At 43.6% G+C, this 26,592-nt stretch overlaps 1 protein-coding gene across 3 annotated transcripts; it reads right to left on the bottom strand.

Moving 5' to 3' along the window:
• Positions 1 to 660: 660 nt before the first annotated feature.
• si:ch211-150o23.3 lies at positions 661 to 17,836 on the bottom strand. Of its 3 annotated transcripts, XM_034172218.1 has the most exons (8): positions 17,470 to 17,836; positions 17,226 to 17,282; positions 16,819 to 17,133; positions 11,072 to 11,380; positions 8,730 to 9,044; positions 1,482 to 1,631; positions 1,341 to 1,395; positions 661 to 1,254 (listed from the first exon to the last, which is right to left on the bottom strand). In XM_034172218.1, exons 1-7 carry the CDS (start codon positions 17,498 to 17,500, stop codon positions 1,352 to 1,354), a joined length of 1,221 nt encoding a protein of 406 aa, XP_034028109.1. In that variant the 5' UTR covers positions 17,501 to 17,836; the 3' UTR covers positions 661 to 1,254; positions 1,341 to 1,351. The 3 variants fall into 3 exon arrangements, with proteins under 3 accessions (XP_034028109.1, XP_034028108.1, XP_034028110.1); XM_034172217.1 differs by having other exon boundaries at positions 661 to 1,395; positions 17,470 to 17,835; XM_034172219.1 differs by having other exon boundaries at positions 661 to 1,395; positions 17,226 to 17,264; positions 17,470 to 17,833.
• Positions 17,837 to 26,592: the final 8,756 nt, after the last annotated feature.

Below are 26,592 nucleotides of genomic sequence, written 5' to 3'. Positions count from 1 at the left end.
CTTTCATTTTATTTCATCTCATACCAGCAGCACCTTTTAATGGCATGAATGTTGGGGATTGTTTATGAATTTAGGCAAAGACATTTGATAATGCTAAATATAGTATGTTCTACATATTGTAATTGTTCGCTTTTAAAGTGTTCCTACAATAATGTACTTTATTAATATTAAGACAAAAATATAAACAAAGTAATATTTTAATGTATTCAGTCATCAGCTAAAATACAAGTGCCTTTTGGGGGGGGGGTCCATATTTACATTGAGGACCCGAGTGCTTATTGTGAGTGAAGTAGAAAAATACACTATTCATTGGAGTTGTAATATAATCAACAAACATGATATGAGAGGTCTCACTTGTACCAAAGTTTTTTTTTCATATTGCTGTTTGATAATGCAGTATCGACCACATGGCCAAGAGTACTACATAGCTGACAACTCTACAGTACCAGGTTGTTCCTGTAAGCTGTCCATGTTGTCCATTTTTTGAAAATTGGTACCATAAAAATAAACAATACCTTGTAGATTGGAAACGTTGTACTTAGTCATGTCTGTGTGTCGGTGTGAATTATTTCACAACTAGAACAGTGACATTTTCAGTACACCAAGAATATGGAGGTTCACCTTTCTCTAAATGTACATTGTCAAACCTCTGACACAGAACACATTTAACAACAGAAATTTAATCAATAATACTTCCTATTTACAAAATAAGTACAGTTGTATACAGACACTGAAAATGACATAAGATGCATAGTATGGTGACAAACATCTTTTAATCCTTTAAGGACCGCTGATGTGTGGAAGCAGGTACATGAGCTTAGTGGAGCCTGTCAGTCTATAAAAACACTACACAATGAATATCTACTCTTATACAGGTTTTGGAACCAGTTTTCAGTTATACATCTGTGGTCATGGCAGTAATTAAGCCTGAGTGAATATGAAAGTCCAACATCAGCAAAAAAAAAAAAAAGACGGACCAGCAAACTCTTACTGACTTGTCCTTAGCTATTGCTTACAATTTGATCATAAGAAAATGTTCCAAAAGCCAATCACATCCAGTGTTTCACTTGCCTGAAATCTGGAATAAAGAGCAGATTTTTACACTGCATCATTAAACCGGTTTCAGAGTCCAGCTATAAAAAGCCTCATCCATACTGTACAGAACTGGTTCCAGCCGTTTCCATAAGCATGGTGGGTGACTGACATGTCCCACCCATCTGAACCCAGGGAGCCATCACTGTCTGCACATTACACCTTGAAGGAGAAAAATAAAAACAGCTGTGCATTAAAGAAGCCAGACGACCAAAGGAATAATTGCTGTGTCAAACTTTTATACTGACTTCAGGCCTCATCACGTCTTGTTAATCGATAAGGCAACATAAGTGTTGTCCACACCTGCAGACAGAAGCTGATGAGCCTTATTTCATCAACATAATACTCAAAGGTCAGACAGAGTAATGACAATCAGCTGAATCACTTACAGGTCCTGGTCTCTCTCTCCAGTACAGAAGGTTTCTGTGCCCTGTTACACAGGACCTTGGCCACAACAAAAATAATGAAAATGGCCACAAGAAATGTCAGGCTCGAAACAAGCCAGCTGATCACCATTGGACTCAGTATTGGATCTGGATCTGAAAAAGAAGCAACAGCAACAACCTTTGATGATATGGACAGTACCAGCCAAAAGTTCATCTGAATGGGAGTTTGTGTCCAAATGTTTGGTACTGTACAACTGCGCACACACACACACACAAAAAAAAGCTGCACACTGCAGAGCTCGCTGTCACCAGTGGCTAGTGGTGTGCACAAAACCACTAACCACAAAGTTTCTGTGTAGGCTCTCAGTTGTCCAGGTGGTTTCCATAGTAGAGAAGCTTGAATCTTCAACTGGACTGGGTTGCTTGACGCGAGGACGTTTCGCTTCAAATCACAGAAGCTTCCTCAGCTAAAATTCTTGCTCTGGTAGTCTGATTTCTGTCTTGACTCTTGTAGAGAAGAATAAACAGAAGCCACAAAAGCTGGAGTTTTAAACCTAACCAGACCCCTCCTACTGAGAGGCAGACTGCTATAGGCTAGTGACTAAACAATAGCTCTAATTAACACCTATTGTGCTCTAGTTAGCACCCTCCTAATGATGGGATGGACGCCCATCATTAGGAGGGACAGCTGCCCTGTCATTCGGTAGGAGGGGTCTGGTTAGGTTTAAAACTCCAGCTTTTCTGGCTTCTGTTTATTCTTCTCTACAAGAGTCAAGACAGAAGTCAGACTACCAGAGCACAAATTTTAGCTGAGGAAGCTTCTGCGATTTGAAGCGAAATGTCCTCGCGTCAAGCAACCCAGTCCAGTTGAAGATTCAAGCTTCTCTACTACCACTAACCACAAATTAGCAAAGCTAACGTTTTCGTTAGCGGATTAGCTTTTCAGCTAACTCTAAAAACCATCATCAGACCAATTTAGTTCCACTAACTTTCAATCCGCTAATGTTTTTTGCTGGCATAGTAAGTAAAAGTTAACGGTCAAAAACTTTGTAAACCCTAGAATCATACATGTTAGTTCCTGTCTGTTGTGTGTTTTGCAACAGTCAGACCACTGTGAGCTCAGCCCGCCCCCGGCAGAAGAGGGCGGGCCAGCTGCTGCAAAAAAAAAACAATGTTATTTACTTTCCACATAAAACGAGAGTTACGAATGTAACTACGGTTCTATGAATTCCGGACGACCGCCAGAGGGCGGTGCTTTAGCACCTGGATAACTACATGTGCGCAGCACAGAGGTAGAGAATATATACCAACAAAGTCACGCCATTGAATGTGACCTGGGTGACGTCACTGGTTGTCTTTATATACCAGACGCACCCAGCGCTCGCTTCATCTGGAATTCATAGAACCGTAGTTACATTTGTAACTCTCATTCTATTTCATTCCTCCTGACCGCCAGAGGGCGGTGCTTTAGCACCTGGATGACTTAATACCAACAAGGTCACGAAGAGTCACACTCACCTCGCATCAGCAGTGGGGAGTGGAGGCAGACAACACCGCCGAAGTCACCACAGGAGGAGCAGCCACATTCAGTCTGTAATAGTGGGCGAAGGTACAGGACGAAGCCCACGTAGCAGCAGCACAAATATCACTCAAAGGGACACCTCTCAGTGCAGCCCAGGAGGTGGACACCCCTCTGGTGGAATGGCACGTAACCTTAGGAGGCTGAAGACCTCTGGACCTGTATACTTGTAAAATGGCATCCACAACCCAATGCGAGAGTCGCTGCTTTGAGACAGCACAGCCTCTTGTGATCACCGTAACACAAACAGGGCATCCGTTTTCCGGATCCCGGCAGATGCACTAATGTACTGCTTCAACATTCGGACAGGACACAGGGAACCTGAAACAGATAATCCTGGATCAGAATGCGGGGCATACACAGCCAAGGAAACTGGCTGGTTAACATGAAAAGCGGAAATTCTCTTGCGTAAAAAGGACGGATTAGGCCACAGCGTAACCCCAGATCCGTCAGAATTCCATTGCAAACAGTCCCCAGTGACTGACAGGGCATGGCGCTCTCCCACCCGCTTAGCCGAAGACAGTGCAAGTAGAAAGGCAGTCTTCACTGACACCCATTTAAGATCAGCACTTTCAACTGGTTCGAAAGGGGATAAGCTTAAACCCTTCAGGACTAGAGGAAGGTCCCATGAAGGTACGCGTGCAAGCCTTGGAGGCCGCAAACGCAGAGCACCTTTCAAAAAAGGACACACTAAGAGGAATGAACCCACTGACCGGCCATCAACGCAGACGTGCCGGGCAGAGATTGCAGCAACATAAACCTTCAAGGTAGCGACAGAAAGTCCTTTATCCAGCAGTTCTTGTAAATATTTGAGGAGAATAGGCACAGAGCAATGCTCCGGGTCTAACTTTTTTTCTCACACCACCGCGCAAACAGCTTCCATCTGTTGTCATACAAAGCCCTGGTAGAAGCAGCACGTGAATTAAGGATAGTCTGAACAACAGCCAGGTCACAAGAACTTAAAGAGTCTGGCCCCTCAATGGTCACACATACAGTTGAAGGCGTTCTGGGTGAGGGTGCCAAATCCTCCCCTGTAGCTGTGACAACAAATCCTTCCTCTCCGGGAGAGCCCAAGGTTCTCCCTCGAGGAGTTTGTAAATCATGGGAAACCAAATCCTCCCATGCCAGAATGGAGCAACCAGCAGCACCCTGTGGCTGCTCTGATCTATCCTGTGCAGTGTCAACATCAGCAGCGGGAGAGGAGGGAAGGCATAAAGGAGGCAATCCGGCCACGGGTGAGCCAATGCATCCTGCCCCAGCGAGCTGTCTGGTTCCAAGAGGGAGTACCATCGTGGGCAATGTGTCAAGGTGCTTGAAACGAAAAGGTCCACTTCTGCTGCACCATATTTCTGCCAGATCATTTGGACCACAATCGGGTTCAGTCTCCACTCTCCCGGTGGTGGTTTCTGTCTGGAGAGTAAATCCGCTGCGCTGTTCTGTACACCGGGCAGATGAACTGCTCTGACACTTTGAAGGCGAGGCAACGCCCATAAGAGAAGCTTCCGAGTTTCTGCCAATGAGTGATTGGACCTGGTGCCCCCCTGATGGTTTATGTGATAGACTGTTGACGTGTTGTCCGACCGGACAAGAACATGTCTTCCTCTCAGGGCCGGGAGGAAACACTTGAGAGCCAGTCGCACAGCGCGAAGCTCCAGCACGGTTATGTGTTGGAGTCTCTCCTGAGGACTCCAGACACCCCTCACCATCCTGTGATTCCACACGGCCCCCCAACCTTTGAGTGATGCATCTGTAACAACCACCTCTCAGCGAGAAGGAACAGAGCCTAGAGGGACACCCTTGCAGATGAAGTCCACGTTCCCCCAGGGTTTGAGATGCACATGGCACTGGTTGGAGCGTCGTACAAGCCTGTGCTGATGCAACTTTGAGTTGAGGCCCAGGTTGTTGATCCAAATCTGTAGGGGACGTAAGAACAGAAGTCCCAAAGGTACCACTAGCGACACTGCAGTCAATTTGCCCATCAACCGGAGCAGCAAACCAAAAGGCAGCGTCACAGCCCGTTGAATGTGTGAGACGAGATGAATTACATCGTCCACTCTCTGCGGGGATGGTCATAGTCATAGTCAGAGAGCTGATGGCAATGCCGATGAAGGTCGTTTGTTGACTGGGAACAAGAGAACTCGTTGCAAAGTTCACTGTGAGTCCGAAATGAGAGACATGGTTCAGTAGAAGAGCTGTGTCGTTGTGCGCCTGCTCCTGAGTCGGAGCGCAGACAAGCCAATCGTCTAAGTAGGGTAGGATTCTTAATCCAAGAGCTTGCAGTGGGGCTACTGCTGCAGCCATACATCTGGTAAATGTACGAGGGGCGAGAGAGAGGCCGAAAGGAAGCACCATGAACTGGTATGCCTGACCTTCGAAAGCAAAGCGGAGAAACTGCCTGTGATGAGGCGCCACTGGCACATGGAAATAGGTATCTTTTAAGTCGACACTTGTGAACCAGTCTCCTGGTGTGATAGTTTGAAGGATGTCTACTGTGTGGAGCATGTGAAACTGCAGCACTTTGATATAACGATTCAGACGCTGGAGATCGAGGATAGGACGAAAGCCGCCATCCTTCTTTGGAACAAGGAAGTAAATTGAATAGAACCCCCTGAGCTGGTCTGAACTGTGAACTAGCTCTATGGCCCCCTTCTCCAGGAGTTCCAAAATCTCCCGTTGTAGGGCAGCAGACTGCACCGAGTCAGAAACAACAGTCATTCTCACCCCATTGAACTTTGGAGGACGACATCTGAACTGAATTCTGTAACCTTCGAACAAGGTTGAAATGACCCATGGGTCTTGAACTTGAGCCTCCCAGTGGCTGAGTTGATTTCGTGAAAAACGGCTGGGGCCAAACATTGGCAGTCAGACCCGACCACCTCTGCCTCGCATCCCTGAGGACCTCTGGGCGCAATTACTGGAAGCTCTGTGAAACCGTTCAGTTCTCGGGGGTCTGCCCGTAGGCTCACGAAAGACAGGCTGCTGGGAGAGCTGGCCCTCAACTGCAAAAGCACATGCAGCTCTGGGAGTCGGCGGAAGCCTGGATGCAGAGTGAAAAGCTGTAGCACATCTGACTGGCTGAGGTCTGGAAGACTGGTGTAGGTCAACAAACTGTTGCCGAGATTTACTAGCCTCAACAGCAAGCTCCAAAGTTTGTTGGGCTGTAGGTCCAAATACTTGGCCTAGAAGAACCGGCAGCGAACGGAGTGTGCCTCTGCAGGATTCGGACAGGGGGGACTGCGCAAGCCACACTTGACGTCTAGTGATGGTAAGGGTTGACAGTCTGTCAAGCTCTCTGGACATATAAGCAAAGGTTTGGAGTGAGGCATCACTAAGACTTTGCGTAGCATCATCAACCTCTGCCTCCCTCAAAGACTTTGAGAGGGCAAGGGCTAAATGGGACAGTGAGTTGCCTAGGCGACCGATGCGAGCAGCTATGTCATAGCTTTTGGTGAGGAGGTCATCAGTGACCCTATACTGAGGACGTGGGCAGTGGGCATCCGGCCGAGCAGCATCAGCTGGAGCCACAACCAGGTTCGCAATAATGCTGTCAACGGCGGGCATACGGTTCAGACCATACTGCGCTGAATCACACATAGAGCTAAGGGCTTTGCAGTCCTGTGATAGATGGGTCAATGATTTGGGGTCCGCCCAGCATCGGTGGAGCTCCTCGATATATGGTTGTGAAACTGGAACGTTGAACTCAGGCTTCTGAGTGACTTTGAAAAAGGCACTTGAAGCGGTGGTTTCTGCAGGGGGATTGTCGACCCCAAGCCTGGATAAAGCCAACTGAACAGCTTGCTTGACAAAGGATAGTCCAGGTCCGGTTTGCAGCATGGACTCTGCCTCAGAGGTATGAGAGCCCACTAATGAATGGCTTGGAGAAAGACCCCTCTCATCCTCATCCTCCACACAGTGTACAAGGAATCAGTTGCAGCAATAGACACGACATCTTCCTCCTGCTGAGTAACTACATTGGTCTGATCAGCCTCATTAGGAACAACAGGAACTGTCACTGCATCCCTAGGCTGTAGATTCAGAAGCAAGGACTTAATCTGAGCAAACTCAGAAGTCAACGTTTCGACCTTTTCAGCCAAAGCATGGTCATGAGTAACCTTCTTAGCAGAAGGGGCTCCTGCATGTGGGCGTTTATGGCGCTTTGGTTCCTTCCTGGGGCTGGACGCCAAAGTCGCACTAGATATTCCACTTTCCAATGCCGCAAGTCTAGCAGATCTCTCTGCCAGTGGCATGCTGGCACAATTAAGGCAGGCATCGCCAGTCAGGGCTTCCCTCAGGTGTCCGATTCCAAGACACGAGGGGCAAAACATATGTCCATCATCTGGGCTCAAGGAAGCCAAACAGGTACTACAGCCATGCAACAAAGGCCCTGTCAACATTGTGGACTGCGTGCAGATGGCTAACGCAAGACCTGATGGCTACAAATGGAAAGACAAAGCGTGAATCACACGCAGTGTAAATAGTAACACGAGGCACGGAGCGTGAAGCACTCACAGCCGTCGACTTGACACGAGGCACGGAGCGTGAAGCACTCCAGCTGCAGACTCGGCACGAGGCACAGAGTGTGAAACACTCACAGTGTAAAAGCTAATACAAGGCCCGGAGCGTGAAACACTCACAGTCACAGTAATAACACGATGCACACAGCCGAAAAAAACTCACAGCCCAAGTGCTAAGTCACTTAGAACAACGACGACAACACTAGCTGCTAGCAGAGCTGTTAAACTTAGCAAATGGCGGCAGTGCAGACGAAGTACTTCAAGGAGTGGAAAACACTCACGGCAAGCCCAACACAGTACACTATACTGGTTCTGATACACACACTACCACGTAGTTAACGGTGTTAGTGACACAACTAAACAAATAGCCAGCTTTCATTGAAACAACACAGCTAATGTGCACAGAGGAAAATACCCAACAGGGCAGCGGCAAAGGCGCGCACCCGGCGTTTAGGAAGGTGTACTCATGACAGGCGTCAAAGAATACAAAAAACGGTGAAGCCGTGTCTTGCAGCCTCTGGAGGACATGTGCAGTGCACGTAGCTCCAACCGAAGGTGGGTTGCGAGGCTACAAGCGAGAGCGGCAATCGCAGCTAAATGCGTTCTCAACCTCTAAGAATGCGAGAATGTAGAAAAGAAGCGAGCGCTGGGTGCGTCTGGTATATAAAGACAACCAGTGACGTCACCCAGGTCACATTCAATGGCGTGACTTTGTTGGTATATATTCTCGACCTCTGTGCTGCGCACACGTAGTTATCCAGGTGCTAAAGCAGCGCCCTCTGGCGGTCAGGAGGAATGAAATAGAACAACACAGACGTGGCAGAAGCCATCAAATGCAATGTTTCATTTATAAACAAAATGAATTCAGGACAGTTTATCAACATTAACGGCAACTCTGTCATTTTTACCAAGTGAAAATACCGCACATATCTTTTAAAGTAATGCACTAATTCTGGAGGTTTGAGCATTAATCGACGCGTGCCAAAAGGCATTCTGGAAAATGAGTCCCCCCCCCCCCCCCCCAATTTGTGATTCGCTGAATCACAGATTAGCGATTATTGAAGCTAACTTTTCAGTTACCTGTGCCCACCATTGCCACTGGGTACATAGTGAGTCCAGCTGTTGGCACATGCCAATGACACATTACTCATCTTTTACCTCTGATGGATAGCGGCAGGGGCTGGCTCTCTCTGGAGACAAACGTGCGTCCACCCAGGTGGACCCGATACAAACAGTAGTAATATCCCTCGTTGGAGCTCTGGGCACTGGGGAAAACAAATGTGACGGTTGGGGTCACAGCAGGCAAAGACTGGCGCACTGTGCCGTTAGAGCGGATCAGGCGTAGCTGGAAGGAGGCTCCAGGATACTGCTGCGAGGTCGAGCAAGTGATGTTAAAACTGTGGCCTCTGATGACGGAACCTGCCGGGGCCTCAGTGGATGTGTTGTACCAGTGTTGGGGAGTCAAGAGTTCCACTGTGATCAGTCAAGACAGGAATAGAGACAGCTTAGTGGGACTTCTGAACATTAAATTTAAAAAAGTAAATTTTCTTTTTAATTCAATAAAACAGCTTTTTTCTTATGTACCTCCAGAATCTTCATTTGCCAAGAGTGGTAATAACACAACAGGAAATGTTTACCAGATAAACCATAAGGTGAAGAAAGTCATTGCATTCAAAACACTCACGAACCACAACTAGCTGTGCAACAGTTTGACACTAAGCCCTGGAGCTGATGGAGCACGATGAAGAACATCTCAGAACAATTTACACTTACTCTTTTAAGTTAGTATCTCACTGGGCTGTGACTGCTGGCGAAACAAATTTTAGAGAAAATACGTAAATTAGTGTCAATTTTCACTTGGAATCACACTGACCAGGCGGCAACTGTCCTGGGACAGTTCCCGCCTGTCTGGCAGATGGCAGATTATCATTTTTGTCTCCAGTCAGTCACAATTTAGTTTCATAGGTCACCAACTCCTCATAATGTCTCACATTTCGCGCACTTCTCTAACTCACAGAAACTAAAAATTGAGAAGGGTTCGAGAGTGTTTGAGACACCTGTGACGACTCTGACTACTGACAGAAAATTTGTAGAGCAAATTTTCTGAAAATTAAAAACTCCAATGACACAACAGCAAGGTCATGCGACTCACGTGCGAAAATTGAGAACCCACGAGAACATTAGAGATATTTTGGAAAATCCCTTGCGAATGCTGTTCGTAATTTATCACCAACAGTTGCAACACAGTGAGATACTAGCTTTAGCAGAAGCATATATCAAATGCAACCTAACAAGTGTGGAACACAACAACCAAGAAAGACAGAGGAAGTGCTAAATGCTGCATCTAATCAAAGAGCAAGATAAGTGCAGAAGTGGGCAGTGAAGTAAGAGAGTTGGGTATGTTAGGGTGTTAGCAGGTTAGGAGAGGAGGTGCTCTTGGAAGAGATGGGTCTTCAAGAACCTCTTGAAGATGTCCCTACTGTGATGGCAACTGGTAACTTGTTCTATCATCATGAAATTATGATGGAGGACGGACTGAGATCACTGTGTGTACGGATGACAAAGTCAAGATAGCATTCTCGTGAACAACTTTGCAGGTGAGACAGAGTATACTGTAAACCCATATGATTGAGGTCTTGTATGATGACCCACTGGTCACTATTTAAGCAAGTATTAGTGATCTGAATTTGATTTGAAATGCTACAGGGAGCCAGTGGAGGTTAATGAGCACAGGGGGGTAATATGACCTTTTGGGTTGATTGAATACCAGATGAGGTGCAGTGTTCTGGATCATCTGTAAGGTTTTTACTGTGCATGCTGGGAGTCCCACTAGAAGGGCATTGCAGCATGCACTCTGAAAGGAACCATAACGTGTGCAGGGACTTTTAGTATCTTCTGCAACTGTGAGTCTTTCTCCCATTCAAGCCATTTTCTGTCATTTACAGGCGCTGATGTTTTCTTGCCAAAACAAACAAGAATTTTTCTACAGCATGAACAGCGTCAAAAGAAGAAGCTCAAGGATCAAGTAGAAGGAAATGTATTGAAGAAAATTATATATCCACTCCATGGCCAGATCCCAATTTGAGCTTAGCACCTGCTTTACTCTTGCACTTTGATGCATTCTGAATTTCACAGTGCACGTTTTCTTACAGTGACTACAGCCCCAACACTGGCACAAACTCTTGACAGGAGATGAATGTAACGTGAATGTTTTGATTGTGCGTGTACCCACGCAGACATGGTGAATAAACCTTGCACACGTAAGTTGCCACATTCCACAGTGATGCCCACAGTTTGTCCTAATATTCAAAATATACAAATGAATTAGGAAAATTAAGGATAAGTGATGGCATCCAAATTGCAATGAACCCTCTCAAACTGGTGCTGAAAACCTATTTAAAAATTTACCAGTCAATCAAAAGCATACCACCACAGACAGGAAAAGATAGCAAAAACGCCACCGTTTCTGAGATCAGAAATGTTATGAAGCTGTCACTCACCCACAGTGATGTTGACAGAATTGCTGGGTGGTGAGCTGAGCACCTGAGAAGGTGAGCTGCCCTTGACCCTGTACCGACAACTGTAGCTGCCTTGGTGGAAAGTCTCGATGTCGGACAGCGTCAGCACCACTTGGGTCTGGCTCTGATCCATCCTCTGGGTCACAAGGGGTGTGGACACTCCGTGCTTGTAGAGGTGGAATTCACTGATGTGATGACCCAGCAGAACGCTGCAGCCAAAGCGAACAGCCTCACCAGGAGAGAACACAGTGTGAGGTGACAGCAGGGAGAGGGTGGGCATTAAAAGGGTACCTGGAAAGGGGGGAGAGGCAAAAAAAAAACAATTATCAAGACAACGCAAACATGATCTGATACACACGTGCGCGGCAGGTGAAATGTGGGCATCTCCTTCGTCATCTCCAGCCACATGAGCCTATGTGCTGGATCACTCCGTGGGAATAGCATCACATGGTCAAAATGTCACAGCTAACGTTCTCTCACAATGTACGTGATACTCCTCATCTGAGTCTCTCTCCGTAACTGTTCACTGACAAAGTCATTACAGCAATACCCAAGGATTCTCTTCACAAGCTCCTTTGGCACTGCTTTGTCATTGTTTAGTGTCCAACTCATAACCATACAGTAAGACTGGAAACTCCAGAATCATAACGACTTGAATATTCATTCTCTTGCGCAGATATCTACATCGCCAAACACTTCTCAAACTCCGTAAGCTCTTCCCAGGCATCTGTCCTTCCGAGAATTTAAAACACAAGAAAATGTAGGATTCAATAAGCATTTCTGCTTCTTCCTGCTCCTTCTCGAACATATTTCTTTCTTGTTTTTATTGTGATCATGATTAAGTGATGTACTCTGTGCTTTAGTTGTTATGTACTGCCACATACTGTGTATGTTAATTGGTCACACAAATAATAATAATCGTCCGATCTCAAAGGCAGAGAACCTACCCAGAGATCTGAATGTCACTGCTGAGATAAGTGAATGTCTCCAAACTAGGGTCAGTATTTTACTCACATACAGATACGTTTCTGATGGTTGAGTGCAGAAAGTCATTTAAAGCCTTGATCAAGGACAATCGCAGACATTTTGATTTCTCACTCAGCTTCGCAAGCTGAGTGAGAAAGACAAAAATCTATTTTATTAATCCAGACGGAAATTTTTTTTGCTAACATCATCATCAACATTACATCACTTTTAGAGCCAGTTTTCTTGAGACAAGTAAGGAGAAGGCTACATTTATATTTCCAAGTCACTGAATATGTCTTGGACTTTAATTACATCAATCATTAAGAAATACAAACACTATGGTAAATATGTGTCAAGTAGACATTTCTCAAAAACTAAGTCACCATGCAGAAAGGAAACAAGTGATGGTGGTCAATCTCTTGTTACACTTGTTTTCTGGACAAAGGGTTTCTGGTTCGAGGTCACCCCTGCCCATTCTCCATATAATGTGGAGTTGAGTCAGGAAGGATATCCGGCATAAAACCATAACGATCTGCTGTGGCGACCCCAGACGAAAAAGGGAGAACCCGAAAGAACTTGCAATGTTGCAGAAAATAAACACTTTTTTCCTAACAGGCAGGCCTTAAAAGTTCTTAATCATGCTGCTGAGGACCCCATACACTGTCCATTTTCCATCATTCCTTGATTTACACACACACACACACACACACACACACACACACACGTTAATTAGCTACATCAGGTCTGTTGTTCAGTCACTTCTTGACTGTTTGAACACAGATGACTTTGCTTAACTGTGGACAGTGACAGAAACAGAAAAAACATGCAGTACTTAGGCTCTGGAGGCATAAGATTGACAATCAGTCTGCATAAAATCGCAGACAGCCTAACTCATTTTAATGACTCATAACTTCTGATCATTTAAGTTTCATTAATTTCTGATATAACATTTTAAAAGGCAGGTTACACCTCATATTGACACACACATCAAAATTGCTGACTGAACATGACAATTGGAACAACTACGCCAAAATAAAGCCAAATCAACCCTTCCTGCTTGACTGGAATCCCGAGAATTAACACTGCCTCTTCCACATGGCACCCCCATGAAAGGAAAACATTTCCCCAGTTTAACTGTCACATTATTCTATATAGTTCCAATTATGCATCCAAATATTCACTGTGATCATTTTTTTTGTTAACTTATGAGGTCTTTTAAAAAGGTGTGTCCAGTTCTGTAATGAACACACAGCTATGAAGCACAGCTGGCACTGCCTCTTCAACTGGGAGTGTTCACTCACTAGCACCATGGTTTGTTCAAGGTGAGATGGATGAAGAGAAAGAAATCATTCTTTGCAGTTGCTTTGGGTGGATACCTGTGAATTACATCTTTTTTTTAATACTTGTGCATGCATGCATGCAGCAAATTTACCAACTTAACTGCCATCAAGCACAGCCAGCCATGAAACAAACCAAAACACTGTTAACAACATGCTGCTGTAATGTTAATTGCATATGCTTTTTTTGATATATAATATACATGACAAGTATTCATAAAATACTGTTTGATATACTGTACCTAGACACAGCCATACAGTACACACAGTAATGTCACATCTCCAACAGCATGTTAAATTGTACTGAGACTTTGATATTAAGCAGAGACCAAAGAAAGCATCTGGATGTCTTTGGTATGCCGTTTCTTCATAACATCCTGGGGTACTGTAAGGTACTCTTTGCCACATAAGCAATTATCGCCATGTGGACGGGATCAAACACACAGGTGTTCTCAGAAGGGATCCCCAGTGTTGAAGACCGCAGCAAATGGAAAAGGCCAAGCAGATGTCCACATATCATTTGCTTGAGAGAGCTATTTTTTTTTATTTGTGAGGATGGACCTGTTGCCTATCTGGGTGGATGACATCCAAAACCCAGAGTTGTTCCATAGTGTAGTACAACCCCTGGCAATAATTATGGAATCACCGGCCTCGGAGGATGTTCATTCAGTTGTTTAATTTTGTAGAAAAAAAGCAGACCACAGACATGACACAAAACTAAAGTCATTTCAAATGGCAACTTTCTGGCTTTAAGATACACTATAAGAAATCAGGAAAAAAATTGTGGCAGTCAGTAACGGTTAATTTTTTAGACCAAGCAGAGGGAAAAAAAAATATGGACTCACTCAATTCTGAGGAATAAATTATGGAATCACCCTGTAAATTTTCATCCCAAAAACTAACACCTGCATCAAATCAGATCTGCTCGTTAGTCTGCATCTAAAAAGGAGTGATCACACCTTGGAGAGCTGTTGCACCAAGTGGACTGACATGAATCATGGCTCCAACACGAGAGATGTCAATTGAAACAAAGGAGAGGATTATCAAACTCTTAAAAGAGGGTAAATCATCACGCAATGTTGCAAAAGATGTTGGTTGTTCAAAGTCAGCTGTGTCTAAATTCTGGACCAAATACAAACATGGGAAGGTTGTTAAAGGCAAACATACTGGTAGACCAAGGAAGACATCAAAGCGTCAAGACAGAAAACTTAAAGCAATATGTCTCAAAAATCGAAAATGCACAACAAAACAAATGAGGAACAAATGAGAGGAAACTGGAGTCAACGTCTGTGACCGAACTGTACATACAGTTACATACAGAAAAGCTAAACGAAAGCCATCATTAACACCTAAACAGAAAAAAACAAGGTTACAATGGGCTAAGGAAAAGCAATCGTGGACTGTTGATGACTGAATGAAAGTCATATTCAGTGATGAATGTTGAATCTGCATTGGGCAAGGTGATGATGCTGGAACTTTTGTTTGGTGCCTTTCCAATGAGATTTATAAAGATGACTGCCTGAAGAGAACATGTAAAATTCCACAGTCATTGATGATATGGGGATGCATGTCAGGTAAAAGCACTGGGGAGATGGCTGTCATTACATCATCAATAAATGCACAAGTTTACGTTGATATTTTGGACACTTTTCTTATCCCATCAATTGAAAGGATGTTTGGGGATGATGAAATCATTTTTCAAGACGATAATGCATCTTGCCATAGAGCAAAAACTGTGAAAACATTCCTTGCAAAAAGACACATAGGGTCAATGTCATGGCCTGCAAATACTCCGGATCTCAATCCAATTGAAAATCTTTGGTGGAAGTTGAAGAAAATGGTCCATGACCAGGCTCCAACCTGCAAAGCTGATCTGGCAACAGCAATCAGAGAAAGTTGGAGCCAGATTGATGAAAAGTACTGTTTGTCACTCATTAAGTCCATGCCTCAGAGACTGCAAGCTGTTATAAAAGCCAGAGGTGGTGCAACAAAATACTAGTGATGTGTTGGAGCGTTCTTTTGTTTTTCATGATTCCATAATTTTTTCCTCAGAATTGAGTGATTCCATATTTTTTTTCCCTCTGCTTGGTCTAAAAAAGTAACCGTTACTGACTGCCACAATTTTTTTTCCTGATTTCTTATAGTGTTTCTTAAAGCCAGAAAGTTGCCATTTGAAATTACTTTAGTTTTGTGTCATGTCTGTGATCTGCTTTTTTTCTACAAAATTAAACAACTGAATGAACATCCTCCAAGGCCGGTGATTCCATAATTTTTGCCAGGGGTTGTAGTTGCACCAGCGCATAACCTCAGGCTAGGATTTTGACATTTTGTAGTATATTTTACATACACAGTGCAAAAAAAAAAAAATGCTATTTTTAGGATGTCTGAGATACTGCAAAAGAACAAATAATCCCCTAAAACAACTTAAGTTCTTAATGTTCCTTGCAAAAAATGGCAAAACCCAATTATGCTACTGTGTACATCCAGATTGCTTTCAGCGTTCATCAAGTGAACACAGTTTTTGGAAGTTTACAATTTGGGATTTCTGATTAGTCTTGAACACAGCATGTGTATGACATTGTAAGATCCTGGAGTCGAGACTTCAACACCAAACGATGAACAAAACAGTGCAATCTCGTCACACATAAGGAGGAGGTGAAGACGGCACTGTTGGTATTGATATACTGTTGCAGATTAGAATCCAACCATCCATTTTCCATACCTGCTAATGCCAATTAAGGGATACAGGGGGGCTGGAGCCTATGCCAGCAGTCACATGGTGTGAGGCAGGGTACACCCTGGATAGGACACCAGCTACTGCAAGGCCACATATAAACAAACATTCTCACTTGCCTGTGCACCTACAATCAATTTAAAGATACCAATTCACCTAATATGCATGTCTTTGGATGTGGGAGAAAGCCGAAGCACCAGGAGGAAACCCACACAAACACGGGGAGAACATGCAAACTCCACACAGAAAGGCCCCAGATGGGAAGCGATCCCATGACCTTCTTGCTGTGAGGCAACAGTGCCATCCACTAAGCCACTGTGCTGCCCTGCAAATGAGAATCTAATACAAATTTTATTATCAATTTTTTTTCACAACTCTACCCCAGACCTGTCACTCTATATGAAAAATCAACCAGGGACTCCCAGATTTCCCTTCATGACTTTTCTGAAAAGGTTCAGCTAATGGCCTCATGGACTCATCTAAAATTTTAGATCAGCATCTCCAACTAGTTTCAAAACACAGCACATCAAAATGATGATGATTCAATGAAAATAACTCAATTGTACGATTAAACATCTCAACTATTGTAAATTAAGGTATCTTGTCTACATCTTGACCCTTATTTGTTCCTGCAGCTCAGACATACAGCATGTCTCCTTGTTTGATGAAGCATCTCAGCAGAACAGACTCACCTGAGCATTTCACGCCTGCATCATTCTGATGGGTGCAGTGGAGGTCACTATAGAGGACATTAGCACAGCGCATCAGACTGGACTCATGCCCTGAGCACTGGACATGCCGCAACCAGATCTTTCCCTTGCCTGCACCAAACACCGCACCATGAAGGGCAGATTCAGCTAAGCCACAGCCCAATTCCAGACACACCACATAAGCCTCTCGGAAGTCCCAGCCATGGTCGCAAACCGATCCCCACTGGTTATGGCGGAGGACTTCAACTCTGCCAGAACAATTGTTCTCACCATCCACTAGTCTGACCCTGAGGCCATCTGCGGAACAGACACAACGCATACAGCCAACAGGTGAATGAATGACTGTTGACCTAATACACAAAGTTTTCCAGAATAAAACACAGACTTACCAGAAGCAGCAGCTCCATCCCACAGACCAAAAATCAAGCCTGTAGAATAAAAAACAGCTACAAACGGAAATAACAGATTCAAACTCATTAAAAAACGAGCTTTGGTAGACAGACACCAAGTCTCAAGTCTAGATGATTTATTTCACGAAGGATGACTATAATGACGCTAACTAGCGGTTCAGCTAACCAATGAACTAATTAGCACCGAGCTAGCTCGCTAATCGCATTAGCAGCTTTAGCTTACCTATTAAAAGGATGTGGAGGAATGTCAGCATCTTTCCTCTCACCCTTCCATCAGATGGCTGTGGGGAGAAGATGCCAGTGGTCGAAGGAATGGTACCGACAGCCGCTGGATGCTAGTTAACCTTCCCGGACAAGACATTACATAGCCTCTGTGCTACAAACTACTGGCTAACTAGCGGCTAGTCAACATTACACAACAATACCGTTACTGCCCAAGCCAAATAACAATAAAGGAATTGCTAGGCATTGTCGGGAATTCAGTAAAACGATGAAAACAATTGTGTGTAGCAGTTTTACTTTACAAATTAAACTACACGCCGTTACCAGTCCTGATGCGCGTCCTGTAATTTTCACAGCAACCGATAGAGGTCACCAAACTCCACCGTGCTGCATTTTTTAACAGCTTTGTCTTTGCAGGTGAGACCAGAGTTGCCAGGTGTATGGTGTTTCCGTGGAATGAACACTACTTTTGTAGGGTTCATTCATTCATCTTCAATACCCGCACATACCGATTAAAGGTATCGGGGGAGCTGGGAGGCGGGGTACCCTCTGGACAGGACGCCAATCTATCGTACTTATTTGTTACTGTCTGCTGCAAGCAAATGACCTGAATAAGATCAAAAATAAAAATTTTACTGGGAAAAAAAAAATCATGCAAACCTAAATCCTACCAAACTGATTCCAGATCAGCATGTTGGCTGCACACTTTGAACACTGGCTGAATACTAACAGGTGTACATCACATTTCGTCCATCCCATTTATATGAATTAGGAAGTGATAGTGCAGCAGCTTACTGAAACAATCATTCACATAGTGATACAAGCAGCAAATTCAGCACAAATGCTCCTTAGACATTACTATTTGGACCAAACCGAGTAGCCACTTGAATTTTCAATAGGGAGCCAGGTAGGGGTCAATTGAAGAATTGCACAGGGGTCAAAATTTAAAAATATTCCAATCATATTGAAAGCTATATCACATTATGTGTCTGATCACAAAGATTCCAGAAAGGTATAGTTTGGACTGTCTGTGACTGAATATTATGGAGTTATGGGGTAAAAACAGAATGGTGACAAGGGTTAATTTCAGTTTGTACAGGGGTCAGAAGTTAAAGTTGCTGTAATTTTGGTAAAAAGTGGTGCAAATTATTGGTTAAACTAACAGAATTAATCAATGGAATCTTTTTGAGTGTGCTGATTGCTTTGTCTGCAAGGTAAAGGTCAAGCAAGGTTGACGTCCATTGGATTCTATGGCATATGTTACCCTGTAACGTGACAACTAAGCATAACACATGGTGCAAACTATTCCTTTTAAAACCCCTATTAACTCAACCAATAATTTGCATCACATTTTACAATATTTGGAGCAACTTTAACTTGTGACCCCTGTATAAACTGAAACTGACCTATATCACCATTCTTGCTGTTTTTACCCCATAACTCCTTAACATTCAGTCATAAATAGTCCAAACTATACCTTTTTTGAATATTTATGTTCAGACAAATAATGTGGTACAGTTTTCAATATGATTGGAACATTTTTAAGTTTTGACCCCTGTGTAATTCTTCAACTGACCCCTACCTGGCCACCTATTGAAAATTCAAGTGGCTACTCTGTTTGTTCAAAACAGAGTAATGTCTAAGGAGTATTTGTGCCGACTTTGGTGCTTGTATCACCATTTCAAGGATGCTGTGATTAGTGTGTTTGGTTTCAGTGCGGAAGGTTCCCGGTTCAAACCCCACACCTGCCACATTTCTCCATGTAATTGAAGTTGTGTCAGGAAGTGTATCTGGCCTAAAACCTGTGTCAAATCAACATGCAGATCAAATCATTATATAAAGCAACTTTGTTTAGCTTCTGTAATATAAATGTGTCTAGTTAAGCACCCCCCCCACCACCACCAAACTAAAAGTAAAACCATCCACTTCTTTTTTTTCAGTGCTAGAAGCTAATGGGAAATGACAAGTATTTAAGAGATTATAAACGCTGACAGCTGTCAGTGTCACAGGACAGTCATGTGAGTCATGAGTGGAACAACGTGGGAGACGTGCGATGCTCCCACAAGTAAGTATACACTCATACAGACAGCTGATGCATATTTGGGGAAGCAGCAATTGTCAGGGAGATGATCATATTACGATACGTGAGGAAGTGTTGGACTTTTCCTCTTTATGATTATGATTAATTTGTCATCTTGTTATGTGCAGAAGGATGTTATGAAATGCCTTAATACACACTTCAAAGAAAAACATATCAGCCTGCTAACTGACACCAGCGCACACAGTTGTCAAAGAAGGGTGGACTGGCCATTGGGAGTACGGGGATTTTTCCTGGTGGGCCGATCAATAATGGGCTATTGGAGTGTCTGTTTTCTGTTTATTTATTTATTTGTTTGTTTGGGTTTTTTTTGCTGCGCTTTGCCATGATAACTCTCCCGGTCCAGGAAGAGAGACATGAATCAGCCCACAGAGCTCAGCTGCAGCCTGCAGACACAGCATAGGCCCAGTGGCTTGTCTGTCAAAAGAACCTGGCCCAATTGTGGCCCTGGAGTCCCACCCATGCATGTTGTAGACCCCTCTCATGCAATCATCTTTAACAATGAGCAATCGTGATGGGGGGGGGACAACACAACAGAACACGAAAAACAAAGCTAGTCACAAAATGGAGAAAAAAAAATGGAACGGTGTGGTAGAAAAACAGGGAAAAGGGAAAAAAGCTCTCACAATTGATGCTGCTAAGAGCAGAAAAAATTCAGAGATGTTTCCTGCAGGGGCTGGTGTGGCAGGGGCGCCTGTGGATCCCTCTCAGCACCAGCGGGTGGTGTCAGAGTCAGACAGTGAAAGTGACAGTGAGGCTCCCACTGCCATGGAGGTGGTACAGGAGCAGGAGGAGATTGGTGGTGGTGGCGGCGATGATAGCAGGTGTGTGCCAGCATGGTGGGGGTAAACAGTCATTTATATAAATGTTTAGCCTTTCATATAAATGAACACCCCCCCCCCCCCCCCCCCCCCCCCACACACACACACACACACACACACTTTTCCAGTTGCACCTACGGGTCTAAGAGATTTACGGCTCCATAAACATTCAAATCAAACATGTAATGTACTCACTCATAGCATACTCTGCATAGTGTGGTGTGATACAATTAAATCTAGTTGCAAAACAATTGTTAAATAACTCCATATTCATATTCTGTTTAATTGCTGTGCACGTATTTTAGATATTGAGAATTCATATCCAACAAGCCAAATAAATGCTAATGTTACAGCACCTTGAACTTATTCAGCATATTTTTGTCTTACATTTTTTTCTACCTGCTTTGAGATATATTTGAGATTATCTACAAAAGACAAGTACGTAAGTATCAATACTTGATAGATTAGTTAGTAAATGGGTTGTCACACACAGATGGATGATTCCATTAATTTCTGAGGTTCATGGTCAAAGGTCAAGGTCACAATGTCAGGTCATAACTGAGTATCATCAGCATAGCAGTGAAAGGTAATCCCAAAATGCCGCAATATGTGCCCAAGGGGTGCTATATAAAGGCAGAAATGTAGGGGGCCTAAGATGGACCCCTGTGAAACCCCAAATTTCATGTCACTAAGGTTAGAAGTAGTGTTACTGTACAAAACACAGAACGACTGGTCAAGTAGGACGTCAACCATGCAAGGGCACTCCCAGTAATCCCAAAGTGATTTTCCAGCCTATCAAGTAGAATATGATCCACGGTATCAAATGCAGCACTGAGATCTAACAGCACCAGTACCGTAGTGGTGTCCAAATCCACTGCAAGCAGAAGATCATTCACCACTTTAGTGAGAGCCGTCTCTATGGAATGATATTTCCTAAAAGCAGACTGCAGTGGCTCAAAGAGATTATTCTCAGTAAGATAGTCCACAAGCTGTCGTGACACCACTTTTTCCAGAAATTTAGAGCAAAATGATAGATTTGATATTGGCCTATAGTTTTTCAATACACTAGGGTCAAGATTAGGTTTCTTAAGTAATAGTTTAATCACTGCAGTTTTGAAACATTTAGGAACAGATCCAGAAGTTAAAGAATGATTAATCATTTCCAGCACAGTCGGCCCAAGAGTAGGCCACAGGTCCTTAAACAGTTTTGTTGGTATAGGATCAAATAAACAGGTTGTGCTTTTTGTTGACGTTACGAGTTTCGTCAGCATGCCTAGAGAGGTACTCTCAAATTCTGTAAATCTAGGTAATACTTCAGTAATGGCACCCACCTCAATAGCAGGGTGTAGTGGCTGGGTTAAGGCATGCTGGGATATGTTTAACCTAATGTCTTATTTTCTTCTCAAACTAATCCAGGAAATCTTGTGTTGTAAAAGGAGAGCGACCTACAGGTGGTTGTCCATGAATAAGTGTTGCCACCGTGTCAAACAAGAACTTTGAGTTATGCTTGTTTTTGTTGATCAAATCAGAGTAATAGGTCCGCTTTGTAGCCAGTAATGTATGCTTATAGTCTAAGATAGCATCATGCCACACAAGGTGGAATACTTCTAATTTTGAACTACGCCATTTCCATTCTACACCTCTAGCCTTATGCTTGAGGTCATGCAGGTAATCATTGAACCAAGGTGACTGTGTTTTGGGGGAGCGCGGTTTTAACACAGGTGGCGCAATCATACTGAGTGTAGTTTTGAGCACAGAGTTTAAACTATCCACAAGTCCGTCTACTGATTGGGTATTTGCCAAATGTGAAGCTAAGACATCAGGCAGTCTAGCTTTGAGTTCAGTCTTAGTTGAGGAGTTGATGCATCGCCATAGTGATATATAAGGTTGCTGTTCCACTAAACACGGCAGCGAAACTGTAAACGTAATGAGTGATCAGAGACCACTGATGTAAGAGTCATGATGTCAATATTCGTGACAGCAATACCATGTGCAAGAACCAAATCCAGGGTATTTCCACTAATGTGCATCGAGTCCCGAATGCATTGCCGAAATCCTAATGCATACACAATTTCCATCAATGATTTGCAGAGGGGATCAGAAGGCTTATTTATATGAATGTTAAAGTCACCAATGATCAGAATGTTATCTGCACTAGTTGACAAGTTAGAGATGAATGGACCAAATTCATCTAACAATTCAGAATATGGGCCAGGAGGCCTATATACAGTGACAAAGTAATACAGCTGATTTTTATTCTTCTGACCTTGGCAGTGCATAATATTCTGAGCAGAGCAGAGAATGAGATGCTCAAACTAGTTATATTTATGACCCCCAACAGCTAATAAGCTGCAACACCCCCAACTTGCTTCGCATCATGAGGGGCGTGACTAAATGTACATGCTGGTGGGCAGGCCTCATTTAAGCGGAGGACAGCTGTAGGTATCAACAATGATTTTGAGGATAGTGATCTTATGTTAATGAGACCCAGACTAAGGACCTCAGTGGGGTTGACAGTTGAACTGTTTGGGTTTAGGGGTGGTTCCAGAGTAGCATATATAAGATGCCTAGAAGTAGGTTTAGATTTGAGACATTCCACGCGCATTGTAGGTAGCAGACACAAAATCTTTGATATTGCTGGAACAACCACTGGGCCATCCTCAATTTCAACATCATCCAGTGTAGTAATGGGCATTAAGTTTGCAAAGCATAACCCTCTATGATTTTTATGGACATGTCTACGGAAGCAGGCCACAGTCTCAACTTGTTGAATTTCCCTCCTTGGCAGTTAAACTGCACTATCACCATAGTGGATTTTCTGCACTAATTTCTCTGCTAAGTGAATGGATTCCACATCCACATTTGTCATAAGCCCTGCAGGGTCTCTAATCACCTGCTCCGTGGCCTGCTGTAAATTCCTAATGTTACCCTCCCTGTAGAGCTCTATCCATGTTCACAGACAAGATGGCGGCGCCTTCTCCAGTAGGGTGAAGGCCGTCCAGCATCAGCAAGCCATGGTGGCACCAGAACGAAGGCCAGTTATCAATAAAACTAAAGCCTTGCCATCTACAAAATTGCACCAGCCAACTATTTAACAATGTCAGCCTGCTAAAAACCTCATCAATACCCCAGGAGGGGAGGGGTCCAGAGACTATTAATTGATGCCGACACATCTTTCTGGCAAGGTCACAAGTCCTCTCTATGTCCATTTTTGTGACCTCCGAGTGCTTCATCCTGACATCATTGGTGCCGACGTGAATAACTATGTGAGTAAATCTCATGTCATGTTCCTTAGTCTGTCTTCCCTTCTGCAGCGTCAGCACCCTAAGATGGGAGGCAATGTTGGGAGCTCTGGCCCCAGGACTACATTTAACGTCAGCCGGTGTCTGTAACCTGACTTTGCGGGTGATAGAATCCCCTATCACTAAAGTCCGGCATTTCGGCCTGGAGACAGGAGTGGAAGTCACTTGTGGGCTCAGAGAAATCACATCAACCCCCGGGGCTGTGCCACTGCGGAGTTGTTCGACTACCTCAGTGACTTCCACCAGGGAAATTGATGATCCTCCATCAGCTTCCAGCTCTCCCCCACTATAGAGGGCGTTCAAATCATTTTTGTTTGTGCACAATACAATTCATTATCTGGGACATACCACAGATCAATGTGTTTTTCTGAGCATGATTCATTTATATCCGTCTAAACAGCATAACCTCTCCTATGCACAATATGTGCAATATGCTGTCATTCACCATACTGTATAGAAATATGCTAACCACTTAGGAAAACATGAAACGCAAAGGTTCTTCAGTCTTGCATGCATGCACGCATATACACAAGTTACACAAAAGGTCCTCCCCCCCTCCGCCCAACAGAAAAAAAGCCATAAGCTCGCAAGCACCAATACGTTTTGAGGTCTGAACAGCAGGCATTTCTTTATGGACTAAGTTATGTGGCAGCATCAATATAACAATTGTGGGATTACCGTAATGTTTGATCAATACTGTGAGAATGTGGCAGGCAAGTGAGATTATCTGCATGTCGCAACATCAAATCAGGAAATTCCAATGTCATTTTCAATTTATTACATTTATATTGCACCAAATCACAACAAAGCGGCCTCAAGGTCTAACCTTACCAACTCCTAGAGCAAGCACACAGGGGACAGTGGTAAGAAAAAACTCCCTCTGATGTTATTGAAGATGAAACCTCAAGCAGACCAGACTCTGAGGAGTGACCCACTGCTTAGGCCATTCATCCAGTTACAAGGATTTTATCAAGTTTTACAAAGCTAAAGAAACAGAAAACAAGAAATCAAAGCACAAAGAAGTGCAACTTTTGAGATGACCACGCAAGCATTTACGTCACAGGCAGGGGGTCATCCAGCACCCTGGGTGCAGGGCCCTGGTAGGTACGTCCAACTACTGATTAGTACTGTGTTTGCTAACAGGGTACACTGTGACACAAAGATGTTCCAAACAAAATCTGGCACATTTTCAAGAGATGCTCAGACTACATGAAGCACGTTTAACAGCAAAGGTAGGACAGGATTCATGGTGAGATCCCTCAGCCTCAGCACAGAATACAGCTCAAAAGTTCCAACAGGAGAAATACCATCAGGGTCATGCAGTGTGGTAAATGCATACTTCTATATTATAATAGCCAAGCTACCTCTGTGTGCATGTATGAGTGTGTGCGTGTGTATGGCTTCAATCAAAGAAAGTGAGGAGAGCTGACATTTGCTGTTTGGTATGCTTATGTATTTTGGGTCAAGGATGAATGCTGTGAAAATGTAAAGTTGACAGGACTAATATTTTTGGAAAAGATATACAGTTGTATGCAAATGTTTGCGCACCCCTGATAAGTTTCATGATTTTCCGTTATAAATCATTGGTTGTCTGGATCAGAAATTTCAGTTAAATATATCATATTGCAGACGAACACACTGATATTTGAGAAGTAAAATGGAGTTTCTCGTATTTACAGAAAGTGTGCAATAATTATTTAAGCAAAATTAGGCAGGTGCATAAATTTGGGCACCCGTGTCATTTTATTGTTTGGTAAGCTCACTGACCCTTGACCTTCTTACACAGGTGAATCCAATCACAAGAAAGAGTACTTAAGGTGGGCATTTGCATCTCTTCTGAGTGGCAACATGGGAGCCTCTAAGCAACTCTCGAATGACCTGAAAAAGATTGTTCAACATCATTTTTTAGGAGAAAGATACAAAAAGCTATCTCAGAGATTTCAGCTGTCAATTTCCACTGTGAGGAACATAGTGAGGAAATGGAAGACCCGAGTTAAGGACTCAAGTGGCAGGCCAATAAATACCTCAGATAAGCCGAAGCGAAGGATGGTGAGAACACTCATAGTCAACCCACAGATCTGCTCCAAAGACCTACAACATGATCTTGCTGCAGATAGTGTCTCTGTGCATCATTCAACTATACAGCTCAGTTTGCACAAGGATGAGAGAGAGAGAGTAATGCAGAGCAGGCCTTTTCTGCATACACGCCACAGAGTCACTTGAGGTATGCTAAAGCACATTTGGACAAACCAGCTTCATTTTGGAATAAGGTGCTGTGGACTGATGAAACTAAAACAGTCATTTGGACATAAAAAGGGGCAGTATGCATGGCTGAAAAAGAACACAGCATTCCAAGAAAAACTCTTGCTACCTACAGTAAAATTTTGAAGTGGTTCCATCATGCTGTGGGGCTGTGTGCCCAGTGCAGGTACTGGGAATCTTGGTAAAGTTGAGGATCACATGGATCCCAGTCAATATTAGCAGATTCTTGAGAACAATGTTCATGAATCAGTGACAAAGTCGACATTGCGTCGAAGTTAGATCTTTCAACAACAACCCTAAACACTGCTCAAAATCTACCAAGGCATTCATCTAGAGGAACAAGTACAATGTTCTGGAATGGCCATCTCAGTTTCCAGATCTAAACGTTAATGTAAACCTGTGGTGTGATTTTATGCGGGCTGTCCATGCTTAGAGACCTACAAACCTGACTGAACAGGAGATGTGTAAAGACAAATGGTCCAAAATACCTTCAACCAGAATCCAGACTCTCATTGGAAGCTATAGGAAGCGTCTAATTTTGCTTAAAGAATTATTGCACTTTCTGTAAATCCTATAAACTTCATTTCACTGCCACTGATAACAACTGTGTGTATATGATAACAAGAACCTAAACAATTTAT

This window comes from Thalassophryne amazonica, chromosome 6, assembly GCF_902500255.1.
Source record: "Thalassophryne amazonica chromosome 6, fThaAma1.1, whole genome shotgun sequence".
NCBI classification, from domain to species: domain Eukaryota; kingdom Metazoa; phylum Chordata; class Actinopteri; order Batrachoidiformes; family Batrachoididae; genus Thalassophryne; species Thalassophryne amazonica.
The sequence above is the reverse complement of the archived record's forward strand: the minus strand, read 5'-3'. Positions and strand labels throughout refer to the sequence as shown.